At 27.6% G+C, this 18,217-nt stretch overlaps 1 protein-coding gene across 1 annotated transcript; it reads right to left on the bottom strand.

The window, feature by feature from the left end:
* Nucleotides 1-494: 494 nt before the first annotated feature.
* LOC112691578 lies at nt 495-5,419 on the bottom strand. The gene is made up of 3 exons (XM_025565873.1): nt 5,348-5,419; nt 5,153-5,205; nt 495-1,498 (listed from the first exon to the last, which is right to left on the bottom strand). Exons 1-3 carry the CDS (start codon nt 5,381-5,383, stop codon nt 1,102-1,104), a joined length of 486 nt encoding a protein of 161 aa, XP_025421658.1. The 5' UTR covers nt 5,384-5,419; the 3' UTR covers nt 495-1,101.
* Nucleotides 5,420-18,217: the final 12,798 nt, after the last annotated feature.

Genomic DNA, 18,217 nt, shown 5'->3' with positions numbered 1-18,217 from the left:
AAAAAAAAAAAAAAAAAAAAAAAAAAAAAAAAAAAAAAAAAAAAAAACAATATGAAAAAAATGAAATAATACATATGATAAAATATACAATAATCATAATAATATATACAAAAGTCAAAATGTATGGGCAACAGATCATCAAATTAATTTATAGAAATAAAATATTACACAAATTAACAATACGCTGTAAACTATAACAACACACACGGCATAATCAACCCATATTCAAACCTATAGGTTTGCGAAAAATTAAAATATTGAAATATAATTATCGCTATGAGGTAAATGCGCAGTGATATTTATGTACACAGAGTATAGTTGTACAACATTTATTACAGAAATAAATCTCACGATTAATAATACGCCCCAGAATGCCGGGTCATCAATGTGTGCGATCGTACTCGAGCACAAACGAACAAACGTATGTTATTCAGATATGTACTTTGTTTTTTTTACATAAATAGACTATATATAAACTATAGTTTTGTAAAAATATTACGTAATAAAAGTGTCAAATATTAAAACATTTTCTTTTATACAGTATGGAAAACCGGCAACCATGAAGACGTTAACATTATAAATAATGTAATAATATGGTTAGATAATAATTGATATTCCAATAGTACATTTTCAATATTTTGAGCGATTTTTTTTCTTATAAATTTAATTGGACATTACTATTTTTATGAAATATTTCCTATTACGGGAAACGATTAATAACAAACGTTCTGATAAAACACTTAATTTGTACAGGTTAAAGCGGCAAGTTACGTGTGTTGATAAAACATGTTTAATAATTCCACGTAAATGTGTTTAGTTAGTTCATTGATACAGTCATATTTGTGGGAAGGGAGAGTCAAAGCTGAGACAAAGTCTGAGCTCATTATATATTAACGTCACATGTTTGCATGAAGACGGATAAGTGAACAGTGGAATCGAACACGAGTTTGCACACCTTAAACTTGGAACATGTTAATTTGTTGCGATGAAATCGTACGAAAACAATAAAAAAAAATAAATAAAAAAATATGATGAATGATGTGTCTGTGGGTATCGAGGGAATAAATTAAACGCGTTCAACGAGACCGGCCGACAAGACGTTCAATGCGTATAAAACTGATCGACGGCACTGGACCTCTTTTTCCTGGCCGGCCACGCGGTGTAGGCTACCGGCACGTGGACTACCGGCATTTGAGCGGCCGGCAACAGCAGCACGTTGGCGCCGATGGCTTTCCGCTGTTCCTGGTACGACGAAGGATGGTCGACGACCGGGACGGATTGTAGGTACTGCTGCTCCTGCTTGTACATTTGCTGCTGCTGTTGGTGGTGCTGTGTGTACTGCTGCTGCTGCTGCTGCTGATGATAGCCCCCGGCCATCAACGACCTGCCCGAGTACGGTTTGGTATGCATGATCTTTTTGCTCTTTGGATCCATCAGCACCACGTGGTGATGGTGGTGATGCACCGTCTTGATGCGCCGGGGCACGTAGATGATTATCCTGTGAACAACGTGTGGTACATACGGGTTAGACCGAGCATTCGTTTCCGACCCACAGGCTACGTGCATGTGTTCGGAGATACGGATAGAATACATTGATAGATATGGTTAGAATATTATGCAACACGCGTGAAACTGTGATCCGTTGAGATTTTTGAAAAAAAATAAACAATTATGGTAAAAATGTCCCGCAAGTCTCGATGGTGTTGTCAACAATCGATTCGCCTGAAGTATACAGTGCACGTAGACGATTTGTAAATCCGAACTGCTTTTAACTTGGTTCGATCCAAATCGGATATATACATATCCAAACATCTGGTGTTGCGTTAAACTCTGCGTTCGCGTATGATTTTTCCACCGAATACCGGATTTTTTTAACGACCAAATCACTCCGAGTGATATCAATCGTTGAGAGCGTGCGGTTTTTAACCGTATTGTCAATCAACTGTATAGGTAACGGTGCACGCATTAAACGTGTCACGAGAGAACTCGCCCCCGGGAATATGTTATAAGTAATTTTTTTTCGTTTAGCGCGGTACCGGGATCGAACGATTACGATGATATGCCAATAAGTCTGTTCGTAATTATTTTACCGATGGTCTAGTCGTATCTGGACGGTATTGGGGGGGGGGGAGGATCAATATGTTAGCATTTGCGACTATTTTCGTTTTGTCCTCAATGCCGATCGACTAAAAAGTAACCTACATAACAGGTATACGAGTACGTTCGAAATCGATATAAGTTTCGTTTAGATTTTTGTTTAATCGCACGACAAAAAAAAAAAAAAAAACAAAAAAAACCGTCTATAGAAATCGGGTGGAAATTAAATGGCAAATAGTACGTTACATAACTTAATATTTATTCAACTACCCACTCACTGTGTAAACATGTAATAACAATGATCTCGTGTAATCGAAATGCAATCAACCGATTATTATATCGATTAAACGGCTTATAACGTTTGTTATGCGTCAGAATTATACGCAATCACATAAGAGTACGCGTTATCCGTTTTTGTTCAACTGTATATTATTTACTTTTCGGTGAGAACACTTTGTAAATAATCGAATTACTAGCCTGTAATTTTTCAACTGCACAATGCCCATAACTTCTTTCGTTACATACTGACTGTAGTTAATATAAACAGATATTGAATGCTCACTATGTGCAGTTCTAAACAGGGCCGACGTGAGGTTAAGACGATTTAGGCGGTCGTCTAGGGCCTAGGTCGCCATTTCCCAGGGGGATGCCGAAATTGTTTTTTACAATGTTGCACATATGTCAGTAATATTATTATTTTTTTTTAATGTATAATACATAACTTTGTATTGAAATATTGATAATAATTATGGTTATTTTGTTTAGCCAAATATTAAAATAATATAAGTGTATTTTAAGTATATTTACTATGGTTTAGTGTAGAATATTTTATCGTATATGTTGTTATCGTTCAATCGGGATCGCATCGAGCCGTCGTGACTCGTGACTAAAAAATTAGATGGTAATAAATGATATACAAGTTGAGCATATCATTTTTCCGTATTTCTGTTCACGAACAATATTTTTTTTTCTAAGTATAATGAAATTACGGATTGTTGTATGAAAAAGGTGTCGGATGGCATTTTGGCCTTAGGCGTCATTTAGCCTTACGTTGGCCCTGGTTCTAAAAAGGAAATGAATCCGCGCGAATTTCCAATAAATACGACACGAATATATTCGAATGAAATTGAAACTTACTGAGTCGTAAAATAGTGTTTATAGCAAATTATCCATGTATTTAGAACGGGGCTTTTTTTCAATCAAAATTTTATATCCGTTGAAAATCCGGAACACAGCCATATTGATTCTAGAATGCAGTTCCTTGTTGGTGTAAGTTTACAAAAATATATACTACAATATAAGAAATATATCGAAATTTCAACTCTTAAAAATGTACAAATATATTTAATATAAAGTATTATATCATTCGTTTAGTGTTATTTTTTCCTTTATATAATACGATGTTTATAACAGTGTATATAGTGATCTATAATAATCTGCCTTCAATTTATTCCTCCAGAAAATGAGAATTAAACTAGCATAAAAATTCGTATATTACAAGATCACGTTATATAAAAAAGCATGGCAAATTATAACGCTTAACGGTTGAAACGGAAATGTAAGTATCTAGTAGAAATATGAACATTAAATTAGTTTAAATTGTAGGCAATTTTGTCTAGAGAATATAGCACATTTTAATTTTTTTTTATATAAGAATTGATAAATTAAACGTGCTAAAAATGATAGACGTCAAAGACTTTTGTAAATCGTTTTCTGGCTGTTTTTCAATAAATAAATCGTTGTAGAAATCTCATCAATAAAGTACATATATACTTGCCATATAAAGTACAAAAATTACATGTTTTGATTTACAGATACCCTGTTTATGCATATGTATATGCATTGTGCTGACAAATTATTAATATCGGTACAATCAAAATTAATTACAGTTATTCTGGCACACATGCGAAGTGCCTTTTATTTAATTAAAAGTAATACGAGAGGATAGTTAAGATTATCATAATACTTTTATTGTGTATAATTGAGTTCACTGTTTCTAATAGTTTAGAGTTTTAGCTAACCACCGATGAATTATCTTTGGAATTTTATTAGGTAACAGACTAATAATTATTATAAGTACCGTTATATTTAAATAGGTTCTGTCTAAGTGCGTAGTTGTTTTTTTAAATGTATTATCGTGTAAACATTGTCTGGACGAGGAATTCATGTATTATTATAGGGTGGATACAATATAATGATTGTATATCCTCTTTTTATAATTTACTATTTAATTTTCTTTTTTTCTTTGTACTTATTAATATATAAAGATGCACCAAGAAAAAATATTTTGATAATGGAATTTTAAAGGGTAAAAAAAGTTTTGGGGCTCTGATTTAGATTTATACATGTGATATTAAGATTACCTATTTTATTGATGGAATTGTTTGTATTATTTAAATGTAATTAAATAAAATATATAATAATCTGATCACAAAGCATACGGATAATAGTCAAAGTTGTATGTAAAGAAGTTTTTTATTTCATGTATTTATACTTAAAAACATATAATACCCCGTTTATGGCTTATTTAAGATCTAACTTGAGCTGGTGGTATTTTTTTATACTTTCAATAATTCTAGAAAATTATATTAAATTATTTCATTACTGTATAAAAATTATAATGTCAATACCACTGTGCATTTTTTTTTTTAAATAATAATGTTAACTTTAAACGGTGGACTATAAAATTAAAAAATAAGAAAACTGATAACAATTTAGTATTTTGATTATTATTTTATTATGTACTTGTGTTTGATTTATAAATGATATAGGCGCGTCGTTATGTAAAAAATGTAAAATTCAGAAAATTAAAATTCATGTGAAATAAAAGCAATAATAATAATACGTTCAAATACCAAATACGTGAAATCTTGTTAAATTAATTTTAAATGAGTAAATGATATGTAAAATAAAGAAATAGTATGAAAATAATTATTTGCCTTTAGTTTTAAATTATAATACAGTTAAAACTATTCCAATAAATGTTGAAATAAATTTGAATTGTGATAACAAAATAAAATTACGTTATAATATAATTATTATTTTATGTTCTTACCTTTTGTCACTACATTCAACAGTATAAATCAAGGTTTGAACGAAGAATGCAATCTGTCGAAAAAAAACACACACAGATAGAGTAGGTGTATTGTTTTATATTTGTAAATAATAGTATGTATCAATAACAAATCGAAATTAATCAAACAAATCATTTTTAAATTTATTGTAACAATTCTTGACCAAAAAAACTTACGACAATTACGCATTGTAACGTTGTGAAGCGCGCCATGTTGACGGGACTATAGGAGATCCAAGACTCACCACATTTGCCGGACTTCGAATGATTACTTAATTTATTAAAAACCACTTTGATTTACGTTTAACCATCGCTGCTAGAGGGTGTCACGGACCACTAACCATAGAAATCTAACACTGCCACCACTTTTTTCTTTTTGCTTAGGCTGTATAATATGTATACCATTATCTTGTCGGAAGTTTTTTATTAATTTCTCTAGTCACACTTTATTAAATACAGTGTACTGGTAACAGGTATGCATCGCTATTTCTTCGTGTCACGTACCAGTATACCGTATATTTTAAATCGTATGTATATATATAGATGTAATTTGCTTATATGATTGTAAAATTTCATTAACAAACAATTTCATTAAAAATTAATTTCCCTAAACACTTTCTTTTCATTGTTTTAATATAATTTTTAATTATTAATTAATTTTAGATTTACGATCACAGTTCGTGCTCTTGTAGAACGAAAAATATTTCCCGAATTGCCGAAGTCACCGGAATTTTTTACAGTTGAATTTAATAAAAACTCAAGAAGATTTTAAGTTGTCCATGTAGACAACCATTCATACATATTCCTGCAGGCAATAGTTTTTTATGTATTATTTGTGATTTCAACCTACAATTTATGATGAAACATGATTGTATTGATTTTTTTGCGATGGTACATTTATTACGCACCTAAATATTTTGTACAACTATATACTATTCATGGATATAAAAATGGTTATTATTTGCCATTGGTTTATTTTTTTTTAATCGAAAAATCAAAAGATTTATATAAAAAAATGTGGATATTCCTACAAGACGTCCGTATAAAATATACAGGAAGTCAATTCATATTAAAAAAATTACACATTGACTTTGAAAAGGCTGCCCACCAAGCTGCGTATAAAGTTTTTGAAAATGTACAATTAATAGCTTGTCGATTTCATTTAGGCCAATCATGGTGGCAAAAAGTAAATACAAAATAATTTTAAATCAAATAATCATACATTAATTGTATTCTTAATTATTATAGATAAACAGCGATTCTATTCTCAGAATAGCCTATAAAAAAGAAAACGATGAAATAGGAAATTGGATAACGATTTTTTTTTGGTTAGCTTTTCTTCCCAGTCATGAAGTAGCTGATGTATTCGTCGAACTCATGAGTCTGTCCAAATGATAGAGTCTGCTCAGAATTTAGCGATTATATTTTTAATAATTATATACATGACGAATCTCCATTTCCCTCAAATATATGGGCTAAAGAACCTATGTTTGATCAAAGATAGATCATCCAAAATCTAATTATTAAATAAAAAAAAAAAAAAAATTAATTTAATTTCAACATTTTTCTTTAATACAAATTTAATTTGTATTTTTTTTTATAACAACAAATGCAGTTGAACGTTTTCATATAACTTACAATTCACAATTCTACAAGTCTCACCCACACATACACTTGGTAATTATGGTTTTACAAAATACTCAAGCTGAAACAATGACGAAAATTCGGTCAATTGAAACTGACTGCCATGAAAATATGAGTTTTGTTGAAATGCAAAAAATTAATGCAACTATAATGGCTTACAATAAATATTTAAAAAATAAAAATTCTAAAGATTTACTAAAATATTTATTAAAAGTGGGAAATAATTATTTAGGGATACCAATTTAAAACTTTGACACGTAATAAAAATTTTATAACATAATACAAATATTATCTATTATATTGAGTATTTTTTATTTTATCATAGGAATTTTTTTTTTACATACATTTTTATTTAAAAAAATGATATTATGAATCACATCTAAAAATTAACTTAACTATTTTTTAAATTATTATTTTGTTGTGTGGGGCGGCAACGTTGTACGTATTTCTATGCTCAATCTTGTTAAACTTTGGATTTATATTGTCTAATTGTATCTGTGCTCAATCGGGTTCCAACCGACAATTGCATTTTCGTCGAAAAATGTATTGAAATATTATGCAATTTCATACACATGTATAGCGGTCCAACCATTGTTGTCACGTAAATATTCGACGCAAAAAGTCATTGTTTTATTTAGATCGTCGATGCGGCTGCTGAGCGATCAAAGATTATACAAGTGAACTCATCAAGAAGATTGTGTGTTAAACGAAAATACAGTTTAGACGAAAATTTCATATTTTTTTTAACTGTTCGGAATCAACTTGGTAACGTGGCGCGACGTGGTAAACAATTTAATGTAGAAAGAGGAAGTACAAATCAAGTAGTTATGCTTAATTGTCGAATGATGTTTGTCAACACAATTATTTGTCAAAACCATAATAGTTGAAAACCAAAAAAAAAAAAAATTAAACCAAGAATGTTGTCAAAATATTATTTGATATTCCATTTAAAATCGTTCACAATACTCAATAAAAAGAAAAGATTATGAATCAAAGTGTATTTGATATGGTTCAGATAGTTCATATACTCTATCATAATCAATTTCAATCAAATCAAATTAAAAAAAAAAAAAAACCAAACAAATTATTTAGTTTCATATAATACTCTTAGGTATAATGATAGGTATGTAGTTAATATTGTATGCATATTGTATGATAAAAAATATAATAACTTGGGTATTACAATATCACACTCATATACTGTCGCCTTAAGTTTATGTGATGCCCTAGGGTCCAAAATATATCTAAACCTTTAATATATTTATATTTTATATATTATTATGCTTATAAATAATATTTTTAACACCTAATGTATAAATAGCTATTTTATTAATAAAAGTTAATTTTAATTAAATCTCTGTTACTTTATAATTCATTAAAAAATAAATTTCAAAATGTACGATCAAAAAAGTATAAATTTCAATCATTTATAAATGAATACGTTTTATAATTAAAAAATCAATGCGATTAAAAAACAAACTAAAATAACTGTTATAAAAATAGTGCGTAATCGATCTATAATTGGGAGGTAAGATTATAGATTTAAATAATTCTAGTTACAGATTATAAAATCTTGTGCTATTCGTATCAAATTTAATTTAATATATTTTATTCTGCGGAGTTTTTTTCACGAAATTCGTTAAAAAACACAGCAGATTAAGATTAAGAACTAGAGTCTGAAATAATACACATAGCCATTCCATAATTGCCTATAAAAAACGCCGTCATAAATACTGTCTATTCGTGTTTTTTGTGTTGAAGATCATGCTCGTGGTGGATTATAGTTGTGAGTGTTATCGATGAAGTATCAAATTTAATTTTTTCGTTTTCAAACAATATTCGTTTTTCCATAGTCTATTTTAATTTCTGTACACGTTTCATCAAAGGATATCCCAACTACAGGATGAAATCTTGTTAAAACATTTTATGGGGGAAAATATGGGGTAAAGTATGCCGGATTATACGGTGTATGTAATTTGAACCATGTATAAAATATGCTGTACACGACATACGTACTAACATAAGACCCACTTTGATTTGATTAATATATTTATGGTTTTTGTCTAGAATATATTTCTTTTATTTTATTTTTATTTTCTAAAAGCTTTTTGATGGACTAATTGGTTAGCTGGACGATTAGTAAATTTATATTTTTTACATAATATAAATATTATAGTATGTATGCTAATAAATACATATTGAATTGGTACGGTGAAGTTTACGAGGGTGATTAATAATATTATTGATTAAAATACAGGATATAAAGTAGATTATTAAATTGTTCAATTAATATGATAACCAGCCACTGGTGAAAACTATTAAACCTAACGAATAATTAAAATAGTTTACGATGTCATGTTTGTTATGATTATAATTGAACAAATCTTACATATTAGTTATTTAATATTTAATCATATTGTTCGCGCAAAAATACTAACTGTACAGTTTGTCTTACAGACGTAATCATCCTTTATGATGAAATAAAATAAAATAAAAATTAAAAATATGTTAGCGCTTAAATTTATTAAAATAAGTCTGATATATATTTATAGAATTATGTTTTGACCATGCATAGATGGGATAGGAAAATAAATTATTATTTTCATAATTATAAATATATTAGTTAATTATTTGATTTTTCAACTATATCGAGAATAACCACTTTGAAATAATAAGATTCTTTATATACACATAGGAACTCTAAAAAAAAAAAAAAAAATGAAACATTAAATGCTAATGCAAAATTATCCAAACTAAAACTTATCTTTGGTAATAAGTCATTACTAACAACCAATACTGCCTGGATCATGAAAAATACACGAAAGTAATGGGATAAGCGAGAATTGTACGAAAAAAATATACACGTAAATGAAATTAGTAGCAAGCTGTACGTTTTAAGGCGTTATTATATTTGTAAGTATACCTATGTTTTTCTGTATTATTATACTGGTGTTATAGTATCATTATGATACATTATAAAATTCATTTAGTATTTTATAATGTAATCACAATTAATCGTAATGAATATAAAAATATGCACAATTCATTCATGAAAATTAAATTAATAATAATTTATTTTAATTTGAATTGTTTTTGAAAAAAAATTTGTTTTAATTTATAGATATTACATTTTTAATAAAATCATTGAAATAGTTATTAAAATCGTTTTATGCTGAATTATTAATTGACACTTATTTTATTGCTCATCCGCATAAATCAAATGAAAACGATGCTTTGAATAATATTTACAATTAGTAATAATAATAATAATAATAATAGTTTTCATTACATTTTAAAATGTTTATGTTGTTGTTTTTAATGTACAAGATATATTAATATTTTACCTATTGAATGTCCTTATATATTTTACAGTATTAAAGTTTTGTAAAAATGAAAATATTTAAGTACTATATTTTTTAGCAAACTTGCTATAACATTTATTATTTATTTCAGATTGACCAATAAATACAGATACACACTATATTCGTGATATCTTTTGAATTTAAATGGAATATATAAGGTAAATTGAATAATTTCACTTTATAATATTTGCAAAAAACATATTATTTTCTTAATAACTTATAATATTAATATGTATATTTATGAATCACGATCAAATATTAATAAATTATTATCATGCAAATAGTTACAAATATATGCCAACAATGCATATAGTTAATATTACGTACAAGTGAATAAGTGACATACTAACAGTTGTATCTATATTATTATATTATATTATATATTAATATTTAACACATAAATTCAAATAATTAAAGCATAGTCAATGTTACGAAGCTATTTATTCTTGCTTTGTGCATGTTTCTAATAAAAAACTGTAAATAATTGTTTTATATATTATGATAATTATTCACTGAAATAGTATGGTTACTTGATTAATTCTTAATATTTATTCTTACTAACCAATGTTGTGATCTTGGTAAGAATTTTATAATAAATATAATTGTGATTAATACATGTCAGTTTAATTAATATACTCGAATTATACATTTACGATTGGAATATAACCTTTTTAAATGTGTATCGTAAACGCTAAAATTATTTAATTCTTAACATATATGCTTAATAAAATTGTTTTACGCCCGTTCACCATGAATTAACGTACAATAATCGACATTTTGATGGCATAAGTAATGTATTGATTTCTATCAAATGTAAAAATGATTTAAAACATAATTTATCGTTAATAAGCCAGTTTTAATTATTTGTATATTCAGTCATTTTAATATTCAATATTAGTTTATGAATATTATATAACGTTAATTTTTTTGCATAAATCGTTTTCCCGTCTTCGGTTTGGCCACACAAGATTTCCTTCTCATTTCTTTAAAATGTCATCAAACGATTCCCTTCTCAATACACTGCAAAATTATGTGATATCAGCCACTTACTATTCATCTGTCTCAGTCTATCAATACATCGTGACCACCTACTATCCCTTTTGAACACATTCAATATCCCTTTCGATACTATAAACATCTTCTCGATTTAATATTTGTAAACAAATATTATATTATATTAAATAACTGTTGAAATTAATTGTATTAACAAAGTTTAAATAAAAAAAAATAAAAAAATGAAAACGTTAATTTATTGTGTATGTTAAGTGAATCATGACGGATAAAATACTATAATTCTATAATTGATAATACGATCAAACGTATATTCTTATAAAATTTAGTCGCTTTCGCGAACCACAAAAACGTTAAGATAATGGAATAATAATAATGTTCGAACGACAATAGACATTTATTAATTCCACTGTACAACATATGATACATTATATTACATATATAACAAATATATCATAACAGTATGAGACAATTTATTAGTAGCCAAATTAATTAAACTAGAAAGTTAGAGCAAAATTCCAATTATTTTCATATTAATTCCTTTAAACGTCATAAAAAAATAAAAGTTATTAAGGTAATAGAATTTTTAAGTAAGTTTTCCTAAGTAACATTTACGGTGAAAAATGTTTATGTATAAAAGTTATCAATTAAATAATTAATTCAGAAGCTGACCTTTTACCTTACCTTCACTTCAGGTAACAGTATTTAATTTGTCTTTAAATTTAACGATGATTATAATAAAACTATTTTATTTTGAAGAAGTAGAACGGATTATGTTAGCTGTTGTGGTTCTTTAATGTACTTGTTTTTTATTTAATTTGCATTTCGTAGAAAAGTATACATTTTTTTTTAGTATCCACAATATCAGATATGAAAATACGCCAAATTATCTGTTTTATTTTAACGAGGCATTCGTTTATCATTATTTGTTTTTAGACTTAGAATATTGGTGTCTTATATTTTAACATAAAATTTATTGCATTAAAAAACAAAGCTTTTTGCTCGTATATCGACTTTGTTTTTTTTTTTTTTTTTTTTTGCTACTTTTGGTAATTATTTACAATTTAATCGTCATAAGTTATTGTATAAAACAAAATATCTGAAACTTCACCAGTTGGTTGGTTGAGAGGTTATTATAGTTATTTGCCTAATTTGTGTTTAATATGTATTTATATGATTATAATTATAATATGATAATTAAGTGGCTTGTTAATGCAAAAACAAAAAACAAATTATCCGCCTTTAGTTTTATTTATTAAAAAAAAATTAAAATAATCAAATTTTAAATGTTTATATAAATTAATAACTAAACCAACATTTTACAAATATGATTAAGAAACGATAAAAATTATTTGAATAAAAATGCTTTGAACGTAAATTTAACCACATAGTTACTTGTTTTATAAAAACAACTGTGAAAACATAAATGTAATTATACTCTTATCGTTGTAATTAACACATTTCACTGTAGTTAAATTTTAAACTCTTATAAAGAGAAATGTCGATTAACGTTTTTGAAATAGTTTTATTATAGTTAAGCGTATGAATGCGGACTATGGGCGTTTTTTGTTTAATGTTTATGTTTTTAATGATAATATTATGAACTATAAAAAGTGAAAACTAAAAAAAAAGTTTTTAAAATATTTAATCCAAAAATATTTATTTTTCGACGATTATAGTATGTTTATACTTGAATCTTGTCTATGAAATTACTAAAAAACTATTCTTGTTAAAATAAAAAATATTTAGGTTTAACAAATTATTTATATTCAGGTTATTCTAACAATATTTTTTTTAGAAATGTATATGGTAAAATCATAATATATTTTACACGGTATTTACTACATAATTATTTAATATATAAAACAAAAAAACAAGTATCAATAATATTAATTCTGAAATCGTAACATATTTTTCCCTACATAAGTCGAGTATAAAAATTGCTATTTAATATGACATTGTAGTGTAAGTCAAATATAGAAATAAAACGGGTAAAATTTACATTAAAAGAAAAAAAAAGAAAGAAAAAAAACAAAAAGAAGAAACAAAAAAAAAAAAACGTACGAAATTAAACAGCAAATTGCAAATTTTAGCGTAAGTAGTGTATTGTAGTACACTGTAGTAGTACTGTAAAGTACTTATTTTAATAAGTTTACAAACAGCAAAAAAAAAAAAAAATTAAAAATAAAAGTAATACTAAAAAGTTATTTGAAAACAAAATGTAGGAAATGTGCAGGAATGCGAGACCTACATAAGCATTTGTATGTTTTCTGAAATTAGTCACACAATACGTAAAATGAAAAAATTAACAAAAAAAAAATCAGTTAAGGAATCAAGATTGAAAAATATAAAGAAACAATTGAAATTTTACCGGAAAAAAGTGTAATGAAGAATTGTCGTGAAGGAGTTTTATTCCAATGTTGTATTGTTATTATAGAAGTAGACGTTTATTGAAAAAACATTGATGAAAAATTGTTGCGCGTGTTAAAGTATTAAGACGTATGAAACGAAAGAAATCATAGAAACATTAGTAATTATAACATTATAAACATAGACATAATAGTATATACTATTGTCTATAAACATAGTACACATAACTGTGTACAACACACGAGTAGCTACATAACTGTATAAACAAGTAGATAGGACGACAGGAAAGCTTAAAAAGAATTCCGACAATTGATAGAAACAATTATTAATTTACTTTCATTTCTCGGTAACGATTAAAAGGTATTTTGTTTCGTACGGTACTTGAACAAATTATTATGCCGTCAAAAAATCTTTGATTTTTCGAAAGTTCGCTTCGATTTTAAACTGCGTACATGTCATTCGTATTCGATCATAAAAATCGATCGTATAAAAATTGAGTATACAAAAACGTCATATAATACATATAAGTATAGTTTTTATACAATTTCAAGAACTTAGAAAAACATTTTCATTTGTATCGCCACAGAAGACTCAAACGGTATTGTAACTTATGAACACTTGTGCCGATGAAATTTTCTTAGTATGTAATCATACACTACCCTACGACGGCGTAAGTAAGTATCGGGATCAGAAATTTCGATCGCAATAAAAATGAACCGACGAAAACGTAACAAATCGGGTTTAACGAAGTTTATACATTACTTCAGTGTAACATTTTTAATTATTATCACCGTACAATTGATACAATTGACCTAGTACGACTAGATACAAAAAAAAAAAAAAAATAAATATATTAAAAAAAATGATTATAATAAAAATGAAATAAAAATCCTAAACAATAACAAAAGCGTTCGCATATATTATATTCAATTATCGTCCGACCACCCGTGTCACACATACGTCGTTGACGCTTGCACACGCAGAGATATACGTATACACTTCGGGTACTGGTACACAATATAATATAGTGTCCAGTTGCCCGCGCACGACGCACGTACTCCGAAAGTACGAGATGTGTTATAAAATAATCTTTTAGTAAACCGAGACGACATTAAAATGTTGTCTCGTATTATGTTCGGTCCGCGGTGATGCTGGCGGTGCGTAGCGCGGAGGCGAAACGTTGAGCGGCCGAAGGAGGAGGAGTGATATATTTTTGTGTCTCGTAGACCGCGTCAGTGGAAAACAGACGCGTACCGCTGGATTTGTGTATGCTTATTGTACGCGCGACATAGCGCATTACGATATTATACGATGTGCCGCGCGTCCCATTATTATTGCGGACGTAAATGTTTCGCGTGAGTTCCGTAATAATGATGCGGAGTGGCACCGCGAGGAATAATAAATCCTCGTTTCAGGTGATATCGAAATGGCCAGCATTACAAATGTTTTACCGCTGCTGCTCCGTACGTTTTCAATACGTGTATATTAATAATATGTTGCACCGTTGCTGTACTCGTAGATCGAGCGATCTGTGACAGGACAGGAACGATTACACTGGTCTGTTAACCTGACGCGTAACTGATACGCCAACTAATAAATAAAATTTGATATAATGGCAATACGCGTTGAACATAATATTGTCTTATCGTCATGATGCGCTCTCTCCGTATGCATAGATTTGTATATAATTCGTGTGTGCGTATAATAAAAAGTTAACGAAGAGTAGAAAATAGATTATAAAAACTTTTCGAATATACATTTTTTTTTTCTTAGAATCACCGGTACGCATCGTATAAAGTACCGAAGTATTTTTCTCTTATTAGATTAACAACTATTACGGCTTATACACGAGTTAGTAGTAAGTGGTAAGCATGATGCGTGCGTGTTGGAGGATTACGAGAAGGTTGTTTTTGATAATGAAGTATACGGATAATTGAAATAAAAACGTTATTGGATTTTACGGTATATTTCTTAAATTTTCCTGGACTTGATGTTTGTAATATGTATTCCAAGTTCAAATGCTACAGCCTCCATTATAATAAGTATTATACTGTTTATTAATCACATAATAATTTTGTATGTTGTACGAACGTGATTGATAAAATAAGTAAATCATACAATTTATACATGTAACATTATAACATATCCGAAAAGTAGTGTTTAATTCGCTTCATTTTTTTTTTTTTTACGATATTTAAAATAAATATTCAATTAAACTTGCAGTATATCATTGAGCCACAATCACTTCTGGTTAATGATTTTAATAAATTAAATAAAATAAAATAATTATATCAAAGCAATTTCGTTAGAAATTGAAGTAGTTGGATATCATTATTTAATTTCCTCTGAGAGCATATAATAAGCAAAATAATGAATAAATGATCTAGTATAAACGAGTTAAATGGTTAATAATGAATATGTAAAAACGTCATATTATAAGCGTTTTCATTAATTTGAAATAAAACAGTTTTTAAACAACTCCATACCAAGAAATGTAATTTATTCGGTAGTTAGAGTTGTATTGTATTATAAAGTTAATCAAACAATTTAACTTCGATACACTTTTTATTATTATAGAACATAATGCATTGTTCAATATCGCAACCGGTTTTCTATTATACTATGTATGTTAGATTAAAATCCAACAAATAAAACACGTTCATATTCCCTTCTCTTAACTTCGTTTAAATTAAAATAATAAAAATGGTGCCCATGAAGAAACATAAGTTTACTTTCCTTTCGCTTGTCAGGTCTTCCGTATCTTTCGCACGATGTTAATTGGCAATGTTTTATGATTTATTTTTCTTCCCGGATCTTTCTTTGTTTTTACCTTAAACTTGAGCAGTAATTTAAATAGACTACGAACAGCACATGGAAGATCAATATAGTATTAGCACCACACGGCAATAAAGTGTTTTCAAACAATGATGAAATGAAATAAAAGTTTTTAGAATATCAATTCGCACATATCCAAAAGACTAAAAAGGCAATGAAGCAGTGACTTGCTTAATGTATAAGACCATAACAAAACCCATAGATAACAGGTAATCAAAAGTCTTGTCGAGTGGCAATACTAAGGGCATCTGTTATGTTAGATAGTTACTATATTCAAACATTATTTTTAATCGAATTTGATTATCAGATTTATAATACTGTATTGTAAATACTGTGAATATATTTCTTATAAAATAAACATCAATTTTGCTCGTGATCTATATTTTTTACTTTTATATTTCCACATCATTATGATTTAGCACAACTGTAAAGATTAAAAGCTTGAATAAGAATGACGTTCTAAAAGTTGACAGAGAGATCAAATATTTCCTATGCTCGGCGAATATTATTAGCTCATATTTTTAAAAAAGTTGTTTGCATATTAAATTTATTTTAAATCATTGATTGTCGTTTAATACCGGTTGATTGAACTGAATTTTCAATGAGATGAAACAAGCATATGATTTATATATATAGAAACTATGTTATGAATAAATAAATGATCCTCTGAGAAAAAATAAATAATCACTTCTGGTTTTTAATTTTATAAATATTTGCATTTAAGACTCCAAAAAACCCTTTTTTTATTCAAATGTAGTGATTTTTTAAGTTTCCACTTGTTAGTTTTTGCGGAACAAATTTGACTATTATACAACCGAAATCCATTGGACTAAATAAAACACACACACATACAGGATATGACTATCCATACAATCTACATGCATATACTATCATTCTTATTGTCTTAGTTTTGTTTAGCGCAATTAATATATTGTACTCACTTCCAGATGTTTAACATGGTTGAATAATCTCTTTCTAGTTAATCCGGGGGCATTCCCCTTAAATTTACATTGATGCAAAACAGTTCTTAGTAATAAGCACGATTTTGCAATGATTTTACGTTTTTGCAATCGTATTTTCAGTTTACAAACCAGTGCGCATCATTCATCCGAATTGTTCGAAACAATGCGAGTTATTTTATGTGTTCACTGGTGTCGTTATTTTAATTTTTATTTTATTAACAATAAATTATAACTATATTATATTGTTTGTATAGTTTATTTATTTTTATCTTCTTCACCACTAGCGTTAACTTTTTCCATTTTAATTGTTGCAAAAAATTTAATTGTGTTTAAGTTGATCTGGAAAGTAAATAAAATAAAAACACGCGTTAATATTAACGAAGAAATACATGTTTATAATATATGATAAATGTACGATGTACGTTAGTTTACAAATGTATGTGTATGTAGTTTTGCAATAATTAGCTATGCATATATTAATTATAATTCAAATTAATACAGAATTATAACTACTCAAAAACAATATACGAATAGAACATTCACACTGTGAGTTTCATGTAATTTATCACTTCACGCGATCGTGTATTCATATGACAAGCAATCGTTTCGCTTTTTAAACATTATTAGAGCAAATTGGTCAGATACATATCAATGATAAAAAATAATATTTCACTATTCTTAACCATCGCTCTGAGCATTTAAAGTAGTTCAACGATATTAATAAATTATTATTCGAAATTTCGCATTTAAATTTGCTCACGATCTATAGACAAAATTATGAAAGTTTAGTTTTGAAAACCTAAAATAAAAAAGTTATATGTATACTCAAAAATGATTAAACACCGATAAAAAATTGCAGTGAA

Source organism: Sipha flava, unplaced genomic scaffold (assembly GCF_003268045.1).
Source record: "Sipha flava isolate LNK unplaced genomic scaffold, YSA_version1 64_pilon_pilon, whole genome shotgun sequence".
Taxonomy (NCBI): domain Eukaryota; kingdom Metazoa; phylum Arthropoda; class Insecta; order Hemiptera; family Aphididae; genus Sipha; species Sipha flava.
Note: the sequence above shows the minus strand (reverse complement) of the source record. Positions and strands in the feature narration are given on the sequence as shown.